Source organism: Enhydra lutris, unplaced genomic scaffold (assembly GCF_002288905.1).
Source record: "Enhydra lutris kenyoni isolate GAN:26980312 unplaced genomic scaffold, ASM228890v2 scaffoldscaffold85, whole genome shotgun sequence".
NCBI classification, from domain to species: domain Eukaryota; kingdom Metazoa; phylum Chordata; class Mammalia; order Carnivora; family Mustelidae; genus Enhydra; species Enhydra lutris.
In genome coordinates, this window is record NW_019154169.1 from 7,849,565 (window position 1) to 7,874,703 (window position 25,139).

General features: G+C 50.6%; 2 protein-coding genes across 2 annotated transcripts; one reads left to right on the forward strand and one right to left on the reverse strand.

Annotated features, from left to right (window-relative positions):
- Window positions 1-4,147: 4,147 nt before the first annotated feature.
- LOC111161617 (non-specific cytotoxic cell receptor protein 1 homolog (zebrafish)) lies at window positions 4,148-7,145 on the forward strand. The gene is made up of 6 exons (XM_022525376.1): window positions 4,148-4,445; window positions 5,065-5,127; window positions 5,213-5,264; window positions 5,849-5,944; window positions 6,533-6,671; window positions 6,796-7,145. Exons 1-6 carry the CDS (start codon window positions 4,148-4,150, stop codon window positions 6,934-6,936), a joined length of 789 nt encoding a protein of 262 aa, XP_022381084.1. The 3' UTR covers window positions 6,937-7,145.
- A 1,430-nt stretch (window positions 7,146-8,575) lies between these two features.
- Window positions 8,576-9,982, reverse strand: LOC111161433 (syncollin). The gene is made up of 2 exons (XM_022525071.1): window positions 9,583-9,982; window positions 8,576-8,739 (listed from the first exon to the last, which is right to left on the reverse strand). The coding sequence occupies exons 1-2, from the start codon at window positions 9,975-9,977 to the stop codon at window positions 8,730-8,732; spliced, it is 405 nt and encodes a 134-aa protein (XP_022380779.1). The 5' UTR covers window positions 9,978-9,982; the 3' UTR covers window positions 8,576-8,729.
- Window positions 9,983-25,139: the final 15,157 nt, after the last annotated feature.

Sequence of the window (25,139 nt, forward strand, 5' to 3'; positions counted from 1 at the left end):
GGCACTGTCCCTTTGGATGTCCTATGCTTAACACATCTTGGATGGAATGCTCAATTTCCTGTCCCCCCCCATCCCATGTGTTCTGCCCTCTGTCTTCCCCTCTTGCATAATGGGGCCCCCTTCTGTCCACCGCTCAAGACCAGTCAAGAGGAGACCCTGAATCTGTCCTCTAACAGCCACTCCATGATCTCACTCTGGCCCTGGCCACCTTCTGGCTCATCACCTTCCTTGCTGTTCCCCGGACCCCCTCTCAGCCAGAGATTAGTTACGTTTCCTCCTTTCCCATCTTCACTTAGAGTGCATTACACTTACTTACCTCCAAGATAAACCTAGGAGCTGCCCCATTGTCTCATGGATCTCATTTCCCCTACATTCCCTCTGCTCCGGCCTCCCTGCTGTTCCCCAAACACACTAAGCTTGGTCCCACCCCAGAGCCTTTGCACTTGCAAAGCACTTCCCTGCTGGAACATGCTCAACTCTTTTGACTTCTTCAGGTCTCTGCTCAGACATCACCTCCTCCGAGAAGTCCTCCCTAACCACCCTAGTTAACAGGCTTCTGGCTCCTTTTCTCTGTCCTCACAGCCTGTTCTTCACCTCCAAAGCGTTGATACCATTTGTCAGTTAATGAGTTGCTCCCTGACTTTTTGAAGTCCATCCCTCCCTACACAAGCCCAGAAGTCCCATGGGGACAGGAATCTGTCTGTCCTTTCACCATTATATCCCTGATGCACAGGGCTTGTAAGTAATAGTATTACTTAATAAGTATTATTACTTATTATTCCTTAATACTTAAGTATTTGTTTAAAGAACAAGAGGTAGAAAGGGATGGGAAACTAGGGATCCTTGTTTTCTGTCCCTATTTTTTTCTTCACACGAATAGCAGCCTATGCGGCCCACTGTTGGACATCTTGCTCTTTTCACTTAATAGGCTTGAAGATATTTTCTTATTAGTATGGAGACAGAGTTGCTGTATTCTTTTTGTTTTGCCTTATTGAGGTATAACTTACATGCAAGAAAACACACCCGTTTCGAATGTATAGCTTGGTGAGTTTTGACAAATGTTCTCCCATGTAACCACCACCATAAAGCCAGAACTCCTGGGGCACCTGGGTGGCTCAGTGGGTTAAGCATCTGACTTTGGCTCAGGTCATGATCTTAGGGTCCTGGGGTCGAGCCCTGTGTCTGTGCCCCATGTCTGCGCCCGGTGTCTGTGCCCTATGTATGTCCCTCCCCTGCCCTTTCTCGCTCTCACTCTCGCTCTCTTCCTCTCTCCACTTCTTGAGAGCGTGAGAGAGAGAGAGTGCGTGCGCTGGAGCGCAAGAGACAACAAGCCAGGGAGCGGGGGGAGCAAAGGGAGAGGAAGAAACAGACTCCCCACAGAGCAGGGAGCCCAACACCAGCTCCCGGTTCTCAGTTTGGCACTGGTGGGGAGAAGTGTCGTGTGCGCTCCTCTGTGTGGACATGGACTCCCATCTCTCACTAAATCCAGGGAGCAATGGGATGGCCCCCATGGTGCAGGATGGGAGGGCATCTCTTTTTGTTTTTTTCGTTTTTGTTTGTTTTTTTTAGGTACTCTACATCCAACATGGGGCTTGATCTCACCACCCCAGAGATCAAGGGTCACGTGCCCTGGATATCTGGTTTTATAGGAAATTGTCAAGTTCTTTTCCAAAGTGGTCCCACCATTGCTCATGCTCTGAATCCTTCGTGACCCATGAGAATGGGTGGTGCTACGTTGGTTGGCTGGGCCTCAGCCTGTTCTGAAAACAGGTCCCCATGCTAGGACCTTCGCCACTTGAAGCTGGAGGGTGGGGGAATGTCTGAGATCCACTTGGCTTTGCAGGGCCCGGGTTATGCCCCGGATTCCTCAGATTTAAATAACAATATTTCCCATAGTATGGCAGGTGCAGGAGAGTTGGCTTCTTAAGTTTTCCATTCTGGGGCCCAGAGGGACCGAAGCCAACTCCAGGTGGGACCTGGGAAGACACATTTTGAGTGAGCATCCTGGGTGAGTCTGACATGCTGTAAAGCTTGGGACCACTGAGTCTGGGGTGGGGGGCATGTAGGTGAGAGGTAGAAAGAACTTCGGGAGCAAAAAGATGGGAAAGAACAGGTCAGGGAAGCAGGGACCAGAAATCCAGGCTCCCAAAGGCAGCCAAAGAGCAGGGATTATTCCCCTGAGGGCACTGGGGAGCTGTACTGGGTTTTAGTGGGGGAGTGACTACTTGGGTTTGCCCTGTGACTGCATCCGTGTGTGTGGATGCGTGTGTGAGTGTGTGTGTGTGTGAGAGAGAGAGAGAGAGAGAGAGATACAGAAGGGGGTGAGGACCCCAGGAATTCCAGAGATGATGGGAAATGTGGTGTGGAAACCATGGAAGGCCGGGGAGGGGTAGGTGCCAGGTGGAGGGGTGCAGACCCCATTCTGCACGCTCTTTGCTCCAGGCCACTCCCTGCCTTGGATTCTGACCTGGGGACAACTGACTCCCTCATCAGACACTCCTGCTCTGGTTCTGCCCTTCCTCCTCCTCCCTCACCCCTCTTCCTGCTACTCTGGCTGCGGCTATGGGCAAGACAGGTGGGCTGGTGGCCAGCCATGGGTGTGTGTTTGTGTGTTTGTGGTGGCCGGGGGAGTGTCTCCAGTTCTGCATGTGCTCTGAGCTGGGTGAGTGTTTGGGCATCTCCTGGGGACTTCCTGGGGCATCTGGGCTGCAGCCCTGGGGTGCATTGGGTGAGTTACTAAACCTCTCTGTGCCTGTTTCCTCATCTGCAAAATGGGTATGGCAATAGCATCTATTTCCTAGGGAGGATGTGGAGATGGAGTTAATTACTCAGGACCATGCCAGCCCACAGGGAGCCCTCAATTACATGAGTAGCATCATTCGGGCGTGAGCTCAACTCTGAGTGTCCCAGGCATGTGTCTGTGTCTTGCAGGAATCTGGGGCAGGAAGCACGCCTGAAAGCAAAGGGGGTTATCTAGGGCAGCAAGGGAGCAGGACTGCCAGGGTGGCCTCTGTTTCCTCCTCTGCAAAATGGGAACAAAAGCAGCGCCCCACACAACCTTGGTGCGGAGGCAAGCAGGACGCTAGAGCGCATGTTCGCACATGCCTGTCTGCTGTTACCTTTCCTTGGTCAATAAAGTGTGGTAAGAGTGGCGCCCACTTCCCTCTCCATTGCTGGAGGATGCCTGGAACTGGGAAGCACCTAGAACAGCACACACTGAGTACCCAGAAAGCGTTCACCATGGAGGTTGCTGTGGGTGATCCATGTGGAACCCCACGCCCGTGTTTGCTGGGCCGGGTGTGGGATGTGGCCGGGGCAGGATGCGGCCCTGGGCATCTGGCCCTACAGGTTCCTGGTCACCCTACTTCCTCCACACCCCGACCTCTTGCCCCCACCATTGCCCCATCCCTCACTCCCAAATCACCAGGACCTCTGAGGGCAGAGGCTTTGGCAGCTGTGCCCTCTTCCCCAAGCCCCCCGGGAGAGGGAAGGGATACAGACACCCCCCAAAACCCAGGTGGGGTTACTGCTCCCCTATCTGCTGCTATCTCAGTGCCTCCCTGGGGGTCCTCCCATCTCTGTGCCTCTGAACGTCTCTCTGCCCTCCACTTTGGTTTCCAGAACAGGAAATGTCGGGGTCCCAAGGGCGTGTCCCAGGTGATGAAGCAGCAGAGACAGGACTTCCCCCCACCTCCTACCCCTGGATGAAAGTGGGGGTGGGGACAAGAGGGGCTCTTCCTTAATGAGCCTCTTAATCCTGCCACTCCGGATCTTAATGAGGGGGAGGGACCTCATTTGAGGGCAGGGAGCCCTGACATCAGCTCCTTGGTCACACCCCATCCCCCCACCAGTGCCTGAGCCCTCAGCGGGCCCTGGCCAAACTGGGGCAGGAGGCTTGGGAAACCGAACAGGGGCTGGGGACCCGGACTCCTGGGTCCTGGCGGAGGAGATGACCTGCGCTCCTGGTCCGACAGAGCAGGGACCTGGGGACCCCGACTCCTAAGTCTGAGGGTGGAGGGCCTGGAGGCCCAGAGCCTTCCCCTAACACACACCCCCCTCAAACGCCCGCTGGCGCGCCCCGCCCCTCCCGCCTCCAGTTAACCCCAAGCCTGCGGAGGAGCCCGGGACAGTCTCCCGGAGCCCACGGATGGAGGAGGAAAGCGACCGACCCGCTCTCGGAAGCGGGATGGAGGCCGACGAGCCCGCCAGCCCCCGGGAGCCGCCGTCGCCGCCCCCGCCGCCGTCGCCGCCGTCCCCCTCTGCCCCCGACACCCCGGGGACCCCCCAGCCCGAGCAGCCGACGGAGGCCTACGCCCGGCAGCTGCTGCTGGAGGAGTGGAGACCCCCGGGGGGGAGCCTGGAGCTGCCCCCGCGCCTCACCTGGAAGCTGCTCTTCCTGCGGCGGCCGCTCTACCGCAACCTGCTGCGTTCGCCCAACCCCGAAGGTGCGGGAAGGGGGGGGGAAGGTGCGGCACCCCGACCCACCGACAGACCGCTGCCCAGTCTCCACCTTCTGCCACGTGCAGTTCGCTCAGACCGTCTGTCTCCTCATCTTTCTGTCTGCTCCCTCTTGTCTGTTCCCTGGGCTCAACCTGTTTCTCTACACCCTTTCCTGTCTCTTCTGTTATTCTGTCCCCCTCTGTCTCCTTGGGGCTCTCTCTTCCTGCCCCGCATCACCCTCTTTTTCTATGTCATATGTCCCTGTCTCTCCCGGTGTCTCTCTCTCTCTCGTCCTGTCTGTCGGCCTCTCTCTCCCTGCCTCCCTCCACATGTATTTCTGTCTCTTTCTCTAGTTGCCTCTCGCTCTGTCCCTCTGTCTCGGTCTCACCAGCACGCCCTCCTCCTTGTCCTCCTTCCCTCCTTCTTCACTGCACCATTCCTTTGCCCCAGGACATTCTCAGGACTCTCCCGGGCCCTGACTCACACATCCCTGCCAGGCAGGTTGGTCCTGGGGCAGATTCCCGCCCTTCCAGCAGAGCCCTGGGGGGAGGGAGTCAGGCCCAGGCTGAAGGGCTGGAGGCAGTTTCAGCCCGCCTGAGGCTCTGATCCCCCGGTGCGTTTCAGGCATCAACATTTATGAGCCAGCACCCCCTACTGGTCCCACCCAGCAGCCCCTGGAGACTCTGGGTAAGTGCTTGCGGGCTCGGCCCATGGGGTGTGAATGGCCCTGCGGAATGGGCAGGTTCTAACCCTCTGCTCCTCCACCTGCCAGGCAACTTCAACGGCTGGTACATTAGGACCGAGAAGCTCCAGCATGACTGCAGGTGGGTGGCGGAGACCCCTGGGGCCCTGCCCCAGTCTCTCACCTCAGGGCCTGGAGAAACTGCCTCTGTGCCCCTCTGGGCCTCAGTTTCCTGCTCTGTACCCAGGGTTTGTCATAAAAGAGAACATTCCTAAAACACAGTGCAGGGTCTGGCTGGGCCCAGCTTGCATATAGTAGGTGCTCAATAAATAACCGCTGTCACCGTTACTCTTTTCCACCTCTTCCCTGGGAGGGGAAGGCACCCAGGCCACCATCTGCCCTCCATTAAACTGAGCCCTGCTTCTGCAGGTTGGGTGGGACAGAGTCACACATGCCTGGGTTGGGAGCCCCGCTCTGCCACTTCTTTGCTGCCTAACCTTAAGCAAGTGACTTCCCTTCTTGAGCCACTTTGTGCGTCATGGGGTTCAGACCATCTGGCATTCAGGGGGGAAAGGAGGGAGCTGAGCCTATAAGGGGGGAGTAAGTGCTCAGGCCCCATCCATGGGTGCCCTTGGTGTCTCCATGAGGGCACTATGATCGAGGTTTCCTGTTCCCAAGAATCCTAGCAGCTACCAGACCTCACCTTCCCCATGGCCTCTCTCACAGCTGGACGGTGAAGCAGCAGTGTGTGGACCTTCTGGCCGAGGGCCTGTGGGAGGAGCTCCTTGACGATGAGCAGCCAGACATCACGGTCATGGACTGGTATGCGCCTCTGCCCAATCCGCCTGCCCCGCGGGGTCATGCACAGGGCTCCCCAGGGCGCCAGCCTCACCTGTCCTCCCCTGGTGTGAGCTTGCCTCCTGTCATGGCAGGATCCAGCCCCGCCTACTGTTCTAGGTCCTTCCCTCTGAGACTTCCAGTTTCTGAGATGCACCTCGCTGGACATCGTTCCTTCATTCTTGGATGCTTCTCCTCCTCTGCTCTCTAGACAAATTCCTCCTTATCCTTTGGGATTCTGCTATACGTGGCTCTGCCGGGAAGCCTTCCCAGACCAGCCCCCAGCTGGCTCAGAAGCCGTATGCTCCAGGGCTCTGGGCTCCCCCGATCCAAGCCCTTAGTGTTCCGGATGGTCACTGTCTGGTGACAGGTCTGCTTCCCACACCAGGCTATATGACTCCCACAGGGGCACTGTGGGGGGCCGCCTTGGTCAGGGCTGTGTTGCCCACACTAGCCATCCCAGGTGCACAGAGTGGAAGCCAGTGAGCGTGTGTCGCACGGTGTTAGGGCCGGGGGACGAGGTGGGGACACGAGAGCTGTGGTGGCAGCTGAAGGTCTGGACCCTACCCCCAGGTACGAGGACAGCCGGCTAGACACGTGTGTCTACGAGCTGCACGTCTGGCTGCTGGCAGCTGACCGCCGCTCAGTCATCGCGCAACACCACGTGGCCCCCCGATCCTCTGGGCGGGGCCCCCCCGGCTGCTGGCTCCAGGTGAGGCTCTGCCCTGGCCACCAACCCTGGCCACGTGTCCATGTCCCAAGACCTCAGAGAGGGCGGAGGTAGGAGAGGAGGGTTCCCGGGTCCCTGATGGGACTTCTCCCTGACCCCGCTGCAGGTGTCCCACGTCTTCCGCCAGTATGGCCCTGGCGTGCGCTTCGTTCACTTCCTGCACAAGACCAAGAACCGGAGGGAGCCTGGCGGGCTGCGGCGGACAAGGGTGACAGACTCCTCCGTGTCTGTGCAATTCAGGGAGTGACTGGCTGTCCAACTCCCAGCCTGTTCTGACCCTTTGTCTCACTGGTCCATAACGTGTGATCCCTCAGCACCTCCCTGATCTCTTAGCACTTCCCTGACCCTTTGCATCTCCCTGACCCCTTAATATCTTCTTGTTCCTTTATCCCTTTGGACCGCTTAGCATCTCTTTTACCTCCCTGACCCTTAGAAGTCCCTGGCCCTTAGCACCTCCTTGACCCTCAGGAGTCCCTGGCCCTTAGCACCTCCCTGGCCCTTTAGCTCTGCCTTGTTGTCTCACACACTTCCCCGATGTGTGGAGAAGCACCCCCGCCCCCTGTTCCCTTCCCACCTTCATGACCCTTCAGCTTCTCCTTGGTCACTTACCACCCCCCAGGCCCCTGCTTCCTGCCTGGCCCTTGATTTCCCACCTGACATCTTCACACCCCCTTGAATGGCTGACTGGCATTTCTTCTGCGCTCTCTGAGCCCCGTGAGGGCTGAGGGCAGCAACCGCTTCTTCCCAAGTTAGTGCTCCACAGACAGAAGGTGCCTCGTAGGGGCACCTGGGTGGCTCAGTGGGTTAAGCCTCTGCCTTCAGCTCAGGTCATGATCTCAGGGTCCTGGGATCGAGCCCCACATCAGGCTCTCTGCTCAGCAGGGAGCCTGCTTCCTCCTCTCTCTCTGCCTGCCTCTCTGCCTACTTCTGATCTCCCTCTATCAAATAAATTAAAAATTAGAAAAAAATTATTAAAAAAAAAAAAGAAGATGCCTCGTAAATCATTGCTGATTGGTGAATAAGTTCACAGGCATGAGGATGCCGAGCATTTCCCTGGTCTTTGCTTCTCAGAATGACACTGAGTTCATATCCCACAGGCACGTCCTGTAACCCTTATCCTGAAGCACCTCGCAACGCCCGTGCCGTGTGCACCTCCCGCCACGACCTCTGGTCTCTTAGCCCCAGTTTACAGCCTCTTGGCCTTTCCACTGACCTCTCTGCTCCAATTCTGTCCTCTCAGATGCTCTCCACATTCCCCTTCCCCCTCCAACCCCAAATTCTCATCTCCCCCAGAGCTGGTCCCCATACCTCTCCTCCCCACAAGACCCCCCATTCCTCCAGAGTCCCCCCAAAGCCATCAAGATCTCTATCAAGGGCCATAATCGCTGGGGATGGTGGTGGAACAGATGATAAACTTGAGCTACAATTTTTTTCATGTGTTGGGGGAAGAGATTGAAAATCTGTAACAACTGCGAAGTCCCGGGCTCTGGCCAGATCCAGCATGAGACCCTGGTCCTAGCCTGGGGCAGGGTCTTGACTGCCTCTTGATGTTCCAGGCCTGACTCCTGAGATGGGGCTGGAGGTCCCTGGTAGGCAGAACAGCTTGTGGGGAGGAGAGGGATTGAGGGATTCAGGGAAGGGTTCTCTACCAAAAAGTTCAGGGAAGCATTTTAGTGGTATCACTGCATGTCGCACACATGTCCCATGGATGTATATCTTTGTGCCCACCTAAACGGATGGCGGAATCTCTGAGTATGAACCCCCCTCCAGCATTGTCCCAGGTATAGGCTGATGCAGGCCTGACCGCCCTGCTCTCTCCCCCACCCCACCCCTGTCCTGTGTGGAGTTGGGTCCCAAGCATGAGTAGATGGCAGACAGGGATAACGTCACAAGGGCTATATTGCAGGGAAGGCGGGTTTCGGGGGACAGGCAGAAAATTCTCTCCTCCTGGGACTTGGGGACTTCAGCAGACCCCAGAGACAAGGCCAGATGAGGAGCTCTGCACCCTGTGGGGGTTGGAGAAGAAGTATCCCTAAGGCATCAGTAACACCTGCAACAGAATAAAAATGATCACTTCCGGGGGGGGGGGGGGGCCGGGGGCTCAGAGATCCAGAGGGGGGGGGGGGGGCGGTTCTAAAAGGCTGAGATGGGGTGGAGGGCTGGGGCTGGGCTCCAAGCTCATGAGCTAGGTGTCCTGGGGGCCCTTGGAGCTCTTGTGGAGGGAGAGGGACAGGTGACGTGGTTTTGAAGAGTACTAGGACTAGATTTAGGGTCCCACGTTCTGTGAGCTCCCACATGTGAGTGCACAGTGGGCTGGGTGGGGGTGCCCAAAGTTGGATCTGGGGGCTCCAGAACCTTAACAGGGACTTTGGGACTGGTTTCCAGGGCTGTGCCTGATCTAGAGGGTCTACGTGGGAGGGAACATGAGGGTAGATAGGGTGTTCCTGGAACGGGGTCTCGGGGTGGGTCAGTTTAGAGTCTGGGAGTCCCAGAGCTGGCTCTGGTGGCTCCGGGATCTGGGACGGACTGGGTTTGGTTCTGGGGGCTCTGGGGTGAGAAGGGTGGCTCCCCATCTGCAAGCTAGGCCTAGGACAGCAGCTCTGGGTGGGTCGGCAGGTGGAGAATTCAGGAAGGTGGGAGGCAGGTGCTCCCAGAATGGAGGCTAGAGGGCTAGAGGGTGGGGTTCCTTCTGAGTGTGGGAATCCCGGAGTTGGGTGCGAGAGCTCCGAGGGGACATGGGCTTGGGGGAAGGGATGCGGGTAGGAGAAGGGGGATCTCCAAGATTGGTCCTAGGGACCCCCAGTGGGGGTCAGGGACCAAGGGGTCTGGGAGACCGGCTCGCGCCGCGGACGCGGAGGAGAGGCTGCGGGCGGAGGCGGGGCTGGGCGGGCACCTGCAGTAGAGCGACGCGATGGTGTTGGACCAGTCGCCGAAGATGCCCTTGCGGAACTCTTCGAGGCGCGGGTAGGCGCCCGCCGAGAACTTGCGCGTCTTGCCGGCCTTGCCGCGGAGGGACCACACGGTGATCTCGCAGCGCGGGGCCACCACCAGCGAGGAGGCGACGTTCGTCCAGTCAGAGGGCAGGAAGGGCAGGTCGGCGCCTGGCTCCAGCGACAGCTGGGCGCCCCCGCAGCAGTTCTCGTAGTAGGGGTCGCTCTTGTCGTAGAGCCTGGCGCACGTGCGCGTCCCTTCGGGCTTCTTGAGGTCCGCGGGCGTCGGGCAGGCCGCTCGGACGCCAGGGACGGCCGCCAGGGCCAGGGCCAGCAGCAGGGGGCAGAGCGGGGACATGGCGACACTGCAAGGCCGCGTCCCCGCGCGCTTTTATGAGCCTGGCCCGTGGGAAGGGAGAAGCTGCGAGATAAGGACGCCCTCCCCACCCCCCACAACCCTCCCCGGAGCGGGGAGACCTTCCTCACCTACGTCGGAGACCCGCAGCCAATGAACCCATGAGGGACATACTTGTGTACAGATTAGCAGCTTAAGATTTCACGTGGCAAACATCTAAAAAAAAAAAAAAAAAAAGAAAGAAAGAAAGAAAGTCAATTAACAGGACTTGAGGACTAGTCTTTTACAATACAGAAGGGAACATAGGGTTAATAGTATAGGTAAGAAAAGCTCTTAAAAACCCACAGGGATTTGAACAACCCCCTTTCCAAATAAGGAGATGCCATTGGAGGTGGAGGCGGAGGGAGAGGGGCTGGGTCTCCAGGTTGGGCAAGTCCCCCGTTGGGACACAGAATCTTGGGAAAGGAGAAGCTGGAGATAAGGAGAGAGAGGCCCCAGAGGGGAGCGGAGAAAGGAGAGGAGAGGAGAGGAGGAGATGAGGACAGAGATCACACTACCCTCAGGAGCAGGAGAGCTTCCCAACCAAGGCTGGAAACCCAGAATCTGTGAAATAGACATTTGCACAACTCTTAAAAACCACTGCAAGGCAATGTACAAAAGGCTTGGGCGGGACATTTGCAACACTGGGACAGGATATAATTAATAGCTATCATATATAAAGAGTGCTTACAAATTGACAAGAAGATATCAAACAATCCCCCCGCCCCACTCGGCCTCCAAGAAAGACAAGCTTTGGAGGGGGAGAGAGAAGGAAGAAGAGGGTGCACCCCCTACTCCCACTTCCCAGGAGCCAGGGGATTTTCTTAACAAAGATTGGAAATCTTGAATTTATAAAAGAAACAGAGGACCTACCGAACTGTATAAAATGTAAACTTTTTGTACAGCAACAAACACAGACTAGACAATTCTTGTAATGCACAATAAACAGTTACCAATTAGTGAGCAGAAATGCCACAAGCCAAAGGAAAAAATTGAGGACCAGCCCAAGAAGGGTTGAGAGGCTGGGACCTCAGAGTGGGACAGGGAGCTGGGCATTTGGGACCCCAGCCAGGGCCCTTTGGAGACTCTTTGGAGTTCCTGGCCTCCTGCCAGATGAGCATTGAGTCAGATATGGATGAACCAATGAGACAAACAGTGATCCAAGTCTGTGGCTCTGTGGGTAAGGCCAAATCTGGGCCTCAGTTTCCTCATCTGTAAAATGGGTGGTATTTTCTTCCTGTACTATAGGGTTGTTAGGAGGATTACAAGGGATCATAGAAAGTACAGGGGGAATAAAGGAACAGCCTCTGGAGCCAGGCTGCCTGGGGCCAAATCCCAACTCCTCCTTGAGCTGTCCGCACCTGACTCCACCTCCGGGCCCCAGGGAGACAATGTGGTATCCACCTCAGGACACTGGTATAGGAGGTAAGTGAGTTAATCCACATGACAGCGCTAATAGTAGGGCCCCTGCCCAGCGCTTTGTGCGTATTTGTCACTGTTGTTATGCCAGCCCTGAGTGTGGTGCTCAGTAAGTGGAAAGCAGAACAACACATCAGCAACGATCTGCTGTTATTCCCTCCTCCTCCCCCAGACACTGTCTCCTGCCTTGGCCAGGGTCATGCGGTTCCAAAGAGCCTAAGGCTGGAAACACTTGGAAGTAGATTTAAATTTTGACTCTGTCACCTTGCTGAGTGACCTCAGGCAAGTGAACTCACCTCTCTGAGCTTCGGTCTCCTCCTGACTTCAATGGGATAACAGAAAAGGATACTAGAAAACTATATAAAGAAATCTGGAACTGGGGCGCCTGGGTGGCTCAGTCGGTTTGGCGTCTGACTTTGGCTCAGGTCATGATCCCAGGGTCTTGGGATCCAGCCCCCATGTCAGGCTTCCCACTCAGCAGGGAGTCTGCTTGAAGATTTCTCTCCCTGTCCCTCTGCCCTTCCCCCACCCTGCTCGTGCTCTGTCTCTCTCAAATAAGTAAAATCCTTAAAAAAAGAAATCTATAACTGACAGGATAAAATATTATTCATAAACATTAGGAACAATCCACATCATTGTTATTCATAAATATAAATACTTAATATTTAATATGGAAAGAAAACAGTATCGATATAAATGCATAAAGCACCAAGTCCAGTGCCTGGTACCTGGAAGTTACTCTGGAAACAGGAACTGTTATGACTCTTCTATGATTTCCAGATCCTGGATCCTGGCCTGGCTCTGTCCCAAACCAGACCTGGATCCTTCTCCCTCCTTCCGTCTTGTGAGCCCAAGAAATCTAATCTCCAGCCGCTAACTTCCCAGCCTGCCTCCTTGACCTCAGGGCAGAGAGCCCTCACCCTCCCAGCTCTGCATTTCCAGCAGGGATGGAGACAGGTAAGTGCGGCGTGGTTGGGAAGGGCCATGAGCATCAGACACTGGGACAATTAAGGACAGCAAGGAGACCCTGCTAGGGAGAAGCCCCAGGGACAGAAACACAGGATGCAGGTGGCCACAGCACACATGGAGACCCAGAACGAGCGCACAGCATCCTCAATCAAGGGACACATACATGGGCAGGGGGTAGGGACACACTGTGACACAGTCAGCCAATGACAGTCACCGAGTCTCACTCGTGAGTCCTAGAGAACCGCACACACTGAGTGCAGACACACGCTTGTTACACAGTCCAAGAGAAACACGGTCCCAGACAATGCACCCCCTACAGAAACACATCCACCATCAACCCAGGCCCCCAGCCCTCCACCACTCCCACCCCACACCCCATGAAATCTCAAAAGCACAAAACCCTATACACACATCTGTCGTGCCAGCAGGAGCACCCACAAGGCATCTTTGTCCAGAAGCAGTCCTGTTACTGTTTATTAACACAGACTGGGCAAATAGTAGAAAAATAAACATCTCCCCCTTTTTTTCCATTTTTTTTCTTCCAAAAATGGAAGAATGTCCTGCCCTTGAGGAATTCATGAGCCTTTGAGAAAGTCAGACAGTAAATCAATAATTTCGAACACTATGTGAAAAGAGTTAAAACAGGCATGGCAAAGGACTCTGGGAATACACAGGGAAGAATACCAAGGTTTCTTTAATATCCTCTGATATATTGTGATTTGTATAATAAGGAAAACATCTTCTTTTCAGATCACACAACCTTAATGCCACTTCTTCCAGGAGACCATAAAAAAAAAAAAGGTGACTGGTATGCGCGTGAAATTGCCACTAGCAGAAAAAGAAAGTATTCGTCTGAATTGGGACAGTCCCCGAACATCAACAACAATATTGGGGGCACATAGTTTCAATGAAAATGCGGTTTATTGCATAAACACGGGAAAATATTCAGATCAGTACTTAAGTTCACACCGGATCATGGGAACTCACCACACTTCCGCATCAATATGGCACTGAATGAGGTCATTTCTATATAATCCTTAAGGGCTAATGGGACCCTCCAAAGCAGCCATTACTGTGTGGTTTGGAAATAGTGATTCTAGAGCGTGGTCTCTAGCTCAACGGCATTGGCATCTCCTGGGGAACTTCTGGGCGCCTGGGTGGCTCAGCTGGTCAAGCAGGGTCCTGGGATTGAGTTGGGCATTGTGCTCGCTGGTCAGCAGGAAGTCCGCTTCTCCCTCTGCCCCTCCCTCTGCCTGTGCGCACTCTCTCACTCAAAAATAAATTTTAAAAACTTAAAAAAAGAATGCAAATTCTCAGCCTTACCCAAGTTGTTTGAATTAGAAACTCTAGGGGTGGGGCCCGACAATCTGAGTTTTAAATGCCCTCCTGGGGATTCGATGCCTGCTGGAGTTTGAGAACCACTGGGTTGAGGTGTTGGTCTTCTGAGATTTCCTATGTCACTGATTGTTTATTGCATCTAGAATTTTCTGTAGTGACACCTCAATTTGCTCATCTCCTGTAACATGGTGTTTCATATAATTTTCCTGATTAAAACAAATCCCATTAGCAGTAGAAAAAAGAGACATGTCTTGGGAGTCCCAGCTGGAGCCTTGGAAGACAGCGCCTGGATTCCAAAGACCTCAAATGAACTTGAATCTTCTCTAACACAGACAAAAAAGGTCGGTCATCATCTAACTTCAGGAGAAGCTGAAGACCTTATACGCACGTACACCTGCGCCAGGTGAGGCGCCCTGTTTTCATGTCTCCCCGGGTCCCATGGCCCCCTAGTGGTCTCCGCCAGAGCTTCTTCCCCTTCCCTGCGCCGCAAACCCCTTGGGGGCGGGGAGGGTCTTGTTAAAATACAGATGCAGATTCAACAAGTCTGGGTTAAGGATCTAGGTTCTGCATTTCCTGCGAGCTCCCAGGTGCTGCCAGGCTGCTGGGGGCTGGGCGGGGGGATGGGGCAGAGTCACTGAGTAAGTGGCTCCCCTAGCTGAGACGGATGTAGCAAAGGTACAGCGGCAAATCAGGCACCTGCCACCAGGAGGGCGTGGCAAGAATTCAGAGGTGGGCAAGGCCAGGGAGACGCTGGGGAGCCGTTGCGATTGAAAGAGAAAACTCCAGTGAAATTTCAGAAGGAAGCCTGTGGAGGAAGCCAAGTCTGAAACTCCTCGGGGCTGAACAGCTTTGGCCCAAGAGTCGCTGCGGGTGCAGGCGCAGGTGCGGGCGCGGGTGACAGCGCGCGGTGAACCCTCCGCGGAGCCCGAAGCTGGGCAGGGTTTCGCGGGCCGCCCACAGGGTTAGGGGAGGCTGGGAGCGCTCGCGAGGTGGCGCCAGAGCACGGAGATTCCTCGGTTGGACGGGGCGGGCTAGAGCCCAGGTTCAAATCCCGGCTCTGCCAATTACGTGCCCCGTGCTTCCTCGTGTGTGAAGTGGGGATAATACACAAAAATTAGTTATAGCTAGGTTTCCCTTTTTATTGCTTAAATTAGTCGTTGGTACATTCTTTTTTTTTTCTTGATCAGTTTTAAGATATAATTGCAGCCGTTTTATCATCAGTCTTTTCAAGTTACCGACAATAATTCATGTTTAGCTGTGTAGATTCCTCTCTATTGGATATGTGGTTTTCTTTAATTGGATCGTCAATAAGAGTATCATTCGTTTCTATTGTGCATTCGGATTCTTTTCTTTCATTCTACTTTGAATTTTTGTGTGTGCGCGCCATTCTTGTCCCAGCGTTTTGAGATACATGTTTAGTTTGCTTATATTTGACCTTTTTTCTTTTCTCACATTTGTACTCAAGGCTTTCCACTTCCTTTGTAGGAGTGTTTTTGGCTTAAGTAGAATAATAAATGTAGCATGCTGAGATTGTGGCAGGCACACAGAAAGTGCTGGGTACGTTAACTGTTAGTGTTGGTGTGGGTTTTGATTATTATTATTAATCAGAGGCCTTAAAAACAGAGAAAGATACAGGGGAAGAATCCTGAATCAATTACGCATTGGTTTTCTGTTGCTGCCATAACCAATGATTTTAAACTTGGTGGTTTTTAAACACAGATTTATTATCCGACAGGTCTGGAGGTCAGGAATCAAAAATGGGTTTTACTGGGCTAAAATCAAGGTGTCTGCATGGCTGAATTCTTCTGTAGAGGACAGTCCATCCCCTTGCACTTTCTAGTTTCTAGATGCTATTTGCATTCTTTGACTTGTGACCCCTTCCTCCTTCAAGGCCAGCAATATAGCATCCTCAAACCTTTCTCTGCCTTTCTCTGATTCAGACTTGCTCTTCTGTCCCCTCTCCCACTTCAAAGGATCTTTGTGATTACACTGGACTCACTCAGATAGCTCAGGATAATTTCCTTATTTTAAAGTCAGCTGATTAGTAGCTTCTTCTTCTTCTTCTTCTTTTTTTTTTTTTAAGAAATGGTTGGGGGTAAAGGGAGAGGGAGAGAGAATCTTTTTTTTTTTTTAAGATTTTATCTATTTGACAGAGAGATAGAGCACAAGTAGGGGGAGCGGCAGGCAGAGGGAGAGAGAGAAGCAGGCCCCCCGCTGAGCAAGGAGCCAGACGTGGGGCTTGATCCCAGGACCCGGGATCATGACCTGAGCCAATGGCAGACACTTAACCAACTGAGCCACCCAGGCGCCCCGAGAGAGAATCCTAAACAGGCTTCGTGCCCAGTACGGAGCCTGACACGGGGCTGGATCTCACAACCCTGAGATCACAACCTGAGCCGAAATCAAGAGTCAGACGCTTAACTGGCTGAATCACCCAGGTGCCCCGATTAGCACTTTTGTTCAATCTGCAGACTTAACCCCCCTTGCCATGTAACATAACGTATTCATGAGGACTGGAGATTAGGACATGGACATCTATGGGGGACGATTATTCTGCTAGCACAGATTAGCATTGAGTTTTACTATCAATGAGGAATACTCTCTCTTGTAGGAAGAGAGGAACCACCCAAGCTGTCTAGGGCTCCGGTGTCAGGACCCAACCTCCTTCCATACTGTTGCTCCATCACCAGTATGTGGCTTCCTCCTCATGGTCCAAGATGATTGCTTGAGCTCCATCCTTCACATCCACATCCCACGTGGGATGGGAGGGAGGGAGGAAGAAGGAATGCCTTACCAGAAGTACCACAGGATACTGCTCTCTATATCCTGCTGTCAGAACTTAGCTGCAGGTGGGCACGTGATGACGCAGGAAGCTGTCTTAACCCAGGTTAGCCATTTATGGAATGACAGGTCTAAGTTTCCTATTACTAAAGAAAGAACAGATATGGAGGTATGGTCAAAAAGCTTGGGTAAGAGGCAGATTGTGGGATGACAGAGAGTCACTTAGGACCCAGATCTGCAGGAGAATTAAAAATAGAGTCCTTCCTAATCACAGCCTGGGTATGGTAGTGAGTAGGTGGGTTGCGGTCGGATGATTAATGGCGTCCAGCCACATTCAGGTACTAATCCTGGAAGCCGCGCATGTGACCTTATTTGGCACAAGGGACTTAGCAGATGTGATTGCATTAAGGATCTTCAGGTAGAGGAGATTGCCCTAAATTATGTGGGTGGACCCTAACTGGAAACACATGTCCTTGTAAGAGGGCGGCTGAGGGAGACATGACTCCAGAGAAGTGATGACCCGAGCAGAGATTGGGGTGATGTGCTTTGAAGACAGAGGAAGGGGCCACAAGTCCAGGAAGGCAAGTGGCCACCAGAAGTTGAAAAAGGCAAGGAAATGAATTCTTCCCTGAATCATCCCTGAGGAATTTCAGCCCTGCTGACACCTGATGGTAGCCTTTGAAATCTCACTTTCACCTTCTGGCTTCCAGAACTGTGGGAGAGCACATGTTGTTGCAAGCCACTGAGTTTGTGGTGATTAATTAGCCATAGGAAATGAATATAGTGACCTTGCCCTAAAGAGCTCATGTTCACTAGGAGAAGTAACTGGAGCAGGAGATCCCCTGAGAAATGGGGTGTTGGCTAAAGTCTTCCAGGGAATCAAAGTGATTATAGATCCAGCACTTCCTCTTCTGGGTATTTGCCTGAAGAAAACAAAACACCAATTCAAAAAGATAGCTGCACCCTCTTGTTCCTCGCAATGCTGCTGACAATAGCCAAGACATGGGAGCATCCTAAGTGTCCGTCAGTGGATGAATGGATAAGGAAATACAGTACATACATGCAATAGAATGTCATTTGGCCATAAAAAAGGGAAATCTTGCCATTTGCAACAACATAGGTGGGCCTTGAGGGCATCGTTCTACGTGAAGTAAGTCAGAACAAGACAAACACTGGATGATCTCACTTATATGTGGAATATAGAAAGAACAAACAAACAAACAAAACAAACTCATAGAAATAGAGAGCAGATTGGTGGTTGCCAGAGGCTGCGGTAGACTTTGGGGAAATGGGTGAAATGGGTCAAAAGGTACTAACTTCTAGTTATAGAATAATGTCATGGGATTGTAATTACAGTGTGATGACTACAGTTAATAATCTGTATTACATATTTGAAAGTTGCAGGGGTGCCTGGGTGGCTCAATTAGTTTAGCATGTGCCATGTGTCATGATCCCAGGGTCCTGGGACTGAGTCCTTCATTGAGCTCCCCGCTCCCCCCGTGCCCGGCTTCTCCCTCTGCCCGTCCCCCAGCTCATTCTCTCTCTCTCTTAAAAATACATACATACATACATACATACATACCTTGAAAGTAGCTAAGACAATAGATCTTAAAAATTCTCATCACAAGAGAAAAAAATTTGTAGCCATATATGGTGATGGATGTTAACTAGACTTATTTGGTGATCATTTCACAATATATAGCAATGTTGAATCATTATGTCGTATACCTGAAACTAACATAATGTTATATGTCAGTTGTACCTCAATTTTTAAAACATTTTATTTATTTATTTGAGAGAGAAAATGAGAGAGAGAGAGATTAGGAGAGGGGAGGAAGTCAGAGGGAGAAGCAGACTCTCTGTGGAGCAGGGAGCCTGACGTGGGACTCGATCCCGGAACTCCAGGATCATGACCTGAGCTGAAAGCAGTTGCTCAATCAACTGAGCCACCCAGGTGCCCGTGTACCTCAATTTTTTTTTTAAGATTTTTTTTTAATTTATTTGACAGACAGATCACAAGGCAGAGAGGCAGTCAGAGAGAGACAGGAGGAGGAGGAAGGCTCCCTGCTGAGCAGAGAGGCCGATGCGGGACTCGATCCCAGGACCCTGAGATCATGACCTGAGCCGAAGGCAGAGGCTTTAACCACTGAGCCACCCAGGCGCCCTGTACCTCAATTTTTAAAAAAAAAAAGTGATTATGGGGAGCAGGGGGAAGGGACTTCCAGGAGTCAAGGGCTAGATTAGATTGGTGTTAATATACCCCAAAGTAGTAGTAGTATAATTAAAAATCATGACAGTAGCAATAATAAAAGTGATACAGTAATAGTGCCCACTTACTATGTGCTAAATTCTCTGACAAAGGCCTCACACACATGTTCTCATTTACTCTTCATAGACACTCAGTGGGTTGGTGACAATAACCTGTAAGTTAAGAGAGGCTGAGTTTTGCTGCAGTGACAAGTAGCCCTCAGGGGCTGACATCTGCAAAGGTTCATCTCTTTCTCATGCTGTGCACTCATCACAGGTCAGTTTGGGGCTCTGCTTGCTACTGTCTATACTCAGACGATACCTGGATTGTTGTCAATTTCTGGTCATAGGAAAAAGCAGGCAATGCACACAGAAATGACATGTCATACCACTCACATTCTGGGGCCAGGGAGGGGGGGTAATTGGCTTCACTAGGTAGACAAAAAACATTGCCCTCGTAGAGATCATATTCCATTTTGGAAGACAGGCAATGAACAAAATAAAATAAATGTAATGACTGAATGCTAGAGGGTGTACCTGCAATGGAGAAAAGTGAATCAAGCAGAGAGCATGGAACAAGGTGGGAACAATTTTGAATAAGTGGCCAGGGAAGCCTCAGGAAGAAGCATTTGAGCAAAGACTTGTGGAGGGGAAGGAGGGCAGTTATGGCAATGCTGGGGGGAGAGGATTCCCAGAAGAGGGAACTGCCAGAGCAAAAAAGTATTTAAGAAATGACAAAGAGTTTGTGTGGGCAGAATGCAGAGAGGTAGGAAGAGAGGGGAAGAGAAGGGGTCAGAGAGGTCATGGGGGCAGGTCATATGGAGCCTTATATAAGGACTTTGTCTTTTACTCTGAGTGAGATGGAGCCAGGAGAGAGCAGGGGAGACTCCTGACCTGACTCAGGTATTCACAGGGTCCCTCTGGCTGTGTATGAGGAACAGACTGGGGGATTTGAGGCAGGAGTAGGGAACTCAGGGAGGAGGCTTCTTCCATGATCCAGGTGGGAGAAGGTGGACAAGACTAGGGTAGGGGCAGTGGAGAGAATGAGAAATGATCAGATTCGGCACATACTTACAACTGGATTTGCTAACCAGATGTGGGAAATGACAGAAAAGAAAGGAGCCAAGGATGATTCCAAGGTCTTTCACCTGGGGGTTTGGAAAGATGAACTGCCATTTAATGGGTTGAGAAAGATTATAGAAATAACAGGTTTAAAGATTTATTTATTTATTTTAGAGAGCAAGCAAGAGAGAGAACAAGCAGGGGGAGCAGCAGAGGGAGAGGGAAAAGCAGACTCCTCACTGAGCAGGGAGCCCAACGTGGGGCTCAATCCCAGGAACCTGGGATCATGACCTGAGCCAAAGGCGGACACTTAACTGACCAAGCCACCCAGATGCCCCTAGGTTTTAAGTGAGAAGAGCAGGAGTTACATTTTGGGTATGATAAGTTTGAGAAGTCCACTGAACATCTAAATAAGGTTGTTCAGTGGTCAATCTGATGTATAAGCCTGGAGTCCTGGAGTGAAGTCTGAAGATCAAAGTTTGCGAGTTGTATCAATCAGTTTGTGCTGTGTAATAAGCAACCACAGAAACCTCAAAAACACAATGATCACTTACTTAGCCCAGCATTTGCAGACCAGCTGGAGATATCAGTATATATCTGGGGTTGGTAGATTCAACCCAGCATTTGCAGACCAGCTGGAGATGTCAGTAGATATCTGGGGTTGGTAGATTCAGACCAGGTTCAGCTGGGTGGCTCTGCTTTAAGCTGTGGGTCTATCTGGCTCCAGTCTGAGGCCAAGCTGAGGGACAGCAGCAAGCCAGGAGAGCTTTAATTGCCGTCACCAAAGTGCAGGAGGCTTCTTAAGGCTTAGACTGAGAACTGACACATTACCTCTTCTAGATATATACCATTGGCTTAACAATTAACATGGCTGTGTCCAAAATCAAGAGGCAGAGAAGTAAACTCTGTCTTCAGTGAGACTGTGTCAAGGGTATGGACGCAGGGAATTGGAAGAATTTGCACCAATAATTCAATCTGTCCCGAAGTGCCATGACTGTAGAGGTCGGGTAGGCTCTAAAGCCATGAGAATAGATGAACGCATCATGGATACAAGAGATAAAGGCCAGGATGAGTTCTGGTATATTCCAATGTCTATAGTGGGGAGATGATAAGATGAATCAGCAAAGAAGACTGAAAAGAAGGCACCAGAGAGGTAGGAAGAAAACCAGGCAAGTGGGAACTAGTGAAGAATGTGTTTGACAGAGCACAGCTGTAACAGATTACCATAAACTTAGCAACTTAAAACAATGCAAATTTTCCATCACCTGATGACTGGACAAATAAAATGTGGTCCATACATACAATGCAATATTATTCAGGTCTCTTTAAGATTTTATTTTATTTACTGGGGAGAGGGGCAGAGGAAGAGGGAGAGTGAGAAAATCTCCATGGATTCCTTGCTGAGCACGGAGTTTGGAGCCCCTTGTGGGTCTTGACATGGGGCTTGGTCTCATGACCTTGAGGTTGTGACCCGAGCCAAAACCAAGAGTCTGGTGCTTAACCAATTGAGCCACCCAGGCAGCCCATTATTCAGCTTTTAAAAAGGAAGGAAATTTTGACACATGATGAGCTGTAACATGGATGAACCTTGAGGACACGATGTTAAGTGAAATAAACCAGTCACAAAAATAAACATACTGTAGGATTCCAGTTATAGGAGGTACCTGGAGTTGGTAAATTCACAGAGACAGAAAGTAGGGTGGTGGTTGCCAGGGGCTGGGGGAAGGGGGAGGAGAAATTGTTGTTTCATGGGTACTGGGTTTCAGTTTTGCAAGATGAAGGAGTTCTGGAGATGGGTAGCACAATCATGTGAAGATACTTAATACTACCGACCTGTCCACTTAGAAATGGCCAAGATGGTAAATCTTCTGTGTATTCTTCACAGTGAAAACTTTTAGAAATTGCCTAACCAAAGGAACAGAACAAAAACACTCTGCAAATTTATGCTACTATAGTTCTGGAGGTCGGAAGTCTAAAATCAAAGTGTTGGCAGGGCTGGTTCCTTCTAGAGACTTCGGGAGAGAATCCATTTCCTTGCCTTATTCAGTATTGAGGGTCACCTGGCTTCCTTGACTCGGGTTTCCTTCCCCACAGTGTTCCAATCTGCTGCTTCCCATGGCACTCCTCCTGCTCTTGACTCTGACCCTCCTGCCTTCCTCTTATAAGGACCCCTGTGGGGATGCCTGGTGTGGCTCAGCTGGTTAAGCATCTACCTTTGGCTCTGGTCATGATCCTAGGTCCTGGGATTGAGTCCTTCACTGAGCTCCCTGCTAAGCGGGGAGCCTGCTTCTCTGTCTCCCTCTGTCTGCCATTTCCCCTGCTTGTGTTCTCTCTCTCTCTCTCTCTCTCTCTCTCTCTCTCTCTGACAAATAAATAAATAAAATCTTTAAAAAAAGAAAAAAAGGACCCCTGTGATTTTACTGGGTCCACCTGGACAGCCCAGAATAATCTCCCCATCTCAAGACATTTAACTTAATCACATCTGCAAAGCCTCTTTTACTGTGTAAGGGAAAATAGTCACAGGTTCCTGGGACCAGGAACATCTCTGAGACCCACTCTTCAGTCCACCACACAATGGTGGCAACAAAGCACAATGGTGCTGGCAGAACTTGTGCCTTTGTCACTGAAAGATATTTTCAGATATTTTCTTATTGCATTATCTTCTAACAGGCACCTCGAAATATTATTTATGATCACCTCTACTTTTAAGTTAAAGTAGCTATTAAAGCTGCCATGAGTGGCTTTTTATTTAACACAATAGTGAAGAAGCACATAAATTACTATATCGCAGTTTTTAAAAATATTTTGATAACTGCATTGCAATAAGAATTGGATTTCTTTGTCCTGTGTATTTTATTTTGAGAAGCTTTTCAAGTCTGTCTTGAGGTCCAATGCATGAAAATGGGTAAGAATGCCTGCCCTCGGGGGATTGTAGAGCAGGGAAAAAATGGGTCCCTAGAAGACTGAGTGGAAACACTCTGCTAGCTGGATCACTCCCCTTGGGTCTGTGGGGTGGTAGAGCATTACACTTCTGTGGGGTTGGTTTTTTTTTTTTTCATCCACTACTTTGAGGGTCTTTTTGTTACAGCAGCTCAACCTTTATGCAAACTCTGTTCAGCGTGAATTGACTGGTTGGAGTTGCTCTCACTCAAAGAGGCAGATCTGGGATTAGTGGGACTTGAAGCTCACAGCATTTAGGGACTCCTTTTGAAAAACTGAATGGATGCAGCCACTATGAGAAACAGTATGGGGGTTCCCCCCCAAAAATTTAAAAATAGAACTATCAAGGGGCACCTGGGTGGCTCAGTGGGTTAAAGCATCTGCCTTCAGCTCAGGTCATGATCTCAGGGTCCTGGGATGGAGCCCCACATTGGGCTCTCTGCTCAGCGGGGAGCCTGCTTCCCCCTCTCTCTCTGCCTGCCTCTCTGCCTACTTGTAATCTCTCTCTCTGTCAAATAAATAAAAAAAATCTTTAAAAAAATAGAACTTTAAAAAAAATAGAACCATATGATCCAGCAATTGCACATCTGGGTATTTATCTAAAGGAAAAGAAAACACTAACTCAAAAGATCTATACACCCCTGTGTTCATTGCAGCATTATTTACAACAGTGAAGGCATGGAAGCAAACTGAGTGTCTATCAGTGGATGAATGGGTAAAAAAGGTATAGCATATAGATAACAATGGAATACTACTCAGCCACAAAAATGAAGAAAATCTTGTCATTTGTGATAACGTGGAAGGACCTCGAAGGCATATGCTTAGTGAAATAAGTCCAAGAAAGACAAACACCATATGATCTCACTTATAAGTAGAAGCTAAAAAAAAAAAAAAAAAAAACCAAGCCCACAAAAACTAAACAACTTATAGACACAGTGAACAGATTGATGGTTACCAGAGACAAACAAGGGGTATAGGGGTGGCCAAGAAGAGTGAAGGTGATCAAAAGTGCAAACTTCCAGTTATGAAATAAATGATTCCTGGGGACCTATTGTACAGTAACTATAGCTAATAATACCCTATTGAAGATTTGAAATTTGCTAAGAGAATAGATCTTAAAAGATCTCATCTCAAGAAAGAAAATTTTAGGGGCACCTGGGTGGCTCAGTGGGTTAAAGCCTCTGCCTTCGGCTCAGGTCATGATCCCAGGGTCCTGGGATCGAGCCCCGCATCGGACTCTCTGTTCAGTGGGGAGCCTGCTTCCTCCTCTCTCTCTCTGCTTGCCTCTCTGCCTACTTGTAATCTCTGTCTGTCAAATAAAATAAATAAAATCTTTAAAAAAAAAAGAAAGAAAATTTTAAGTATGAATGATGATGAATTGAGGTGATCATTTCATAACATATCCAAATATCAAATCATTAAGTTGTATACTTGAAATTAATATAATGGTATATGTCAACGTTATCTCCATAGAAAAAGGAAACCCAATGAGAAAAAGATTTTATTTTGCTTATTTTACAAAAACAGGTAACCATGTAACCCCATGGAGAAGTCCCCCCCCTCCCCAGACTGGGAGGGGCCATGCAAAGATGAGGCTCTGAATCTTAGTCTCTGTCATGGTTACTTTAACACTCTGCCCAAATCACTTCTTCAGCACCTGCACACTTAGGCCCCAGCTGTTGGGAATGCAGCTGCTGATGGCTCCTGGCCACACCCCTCAAGAAGGAAATACTGTCAGCTGCAATGAACTGCCTTGCCTCAAAAATAGGGCATTGGCCATGGCCAGTGATTGGCCAACATAGAGATATCAAAGCCTCAATCGCAGCTGCTATTTGGGACAAGTTTGAAGGGCCAATTCAGCTGCAGAGCTCTCTGCAGGATGGGCCAACATGTCTGTGGAACTGCCTTAAAGGGCAGCTTGCCCTCCACAGTCCTTCCTTCCTCATATTCTTTCACGTGCACCTCCCAAGAGCTCTCCCCAATCAGTCTTCTTTTTTTTTCTTTTTTGTTGTTCATTTAGATTTTTATTTAAATTCTAATTAGTTAACATTTAATGTAATATCCATTTCAGGAGTAGAATTTTTTTTTAAGATTTTATTTATTTATTTGACAGAGTGAGATCACAAGTAGGCAGAGAGGCAGGCAGAGAGAGAGAGGAGGAAGCAGGCCCCCCACCAAGCAGAGAGCCCGATTCAGGACTCGATCCCAGGACCTTGAGATCATGACCTGAGCCGAAGGCAGAGGCTTAACTCACTGAGCCACCCAGGTGCCCCTCAGGAGTAGAATTTAATGATTCTTCCCAATAAGCCTTCTGCCTGCAATTCTGTGTCAAAGTGTTCCAGAAAATCTAATCTAAGGCCACTGGTATCA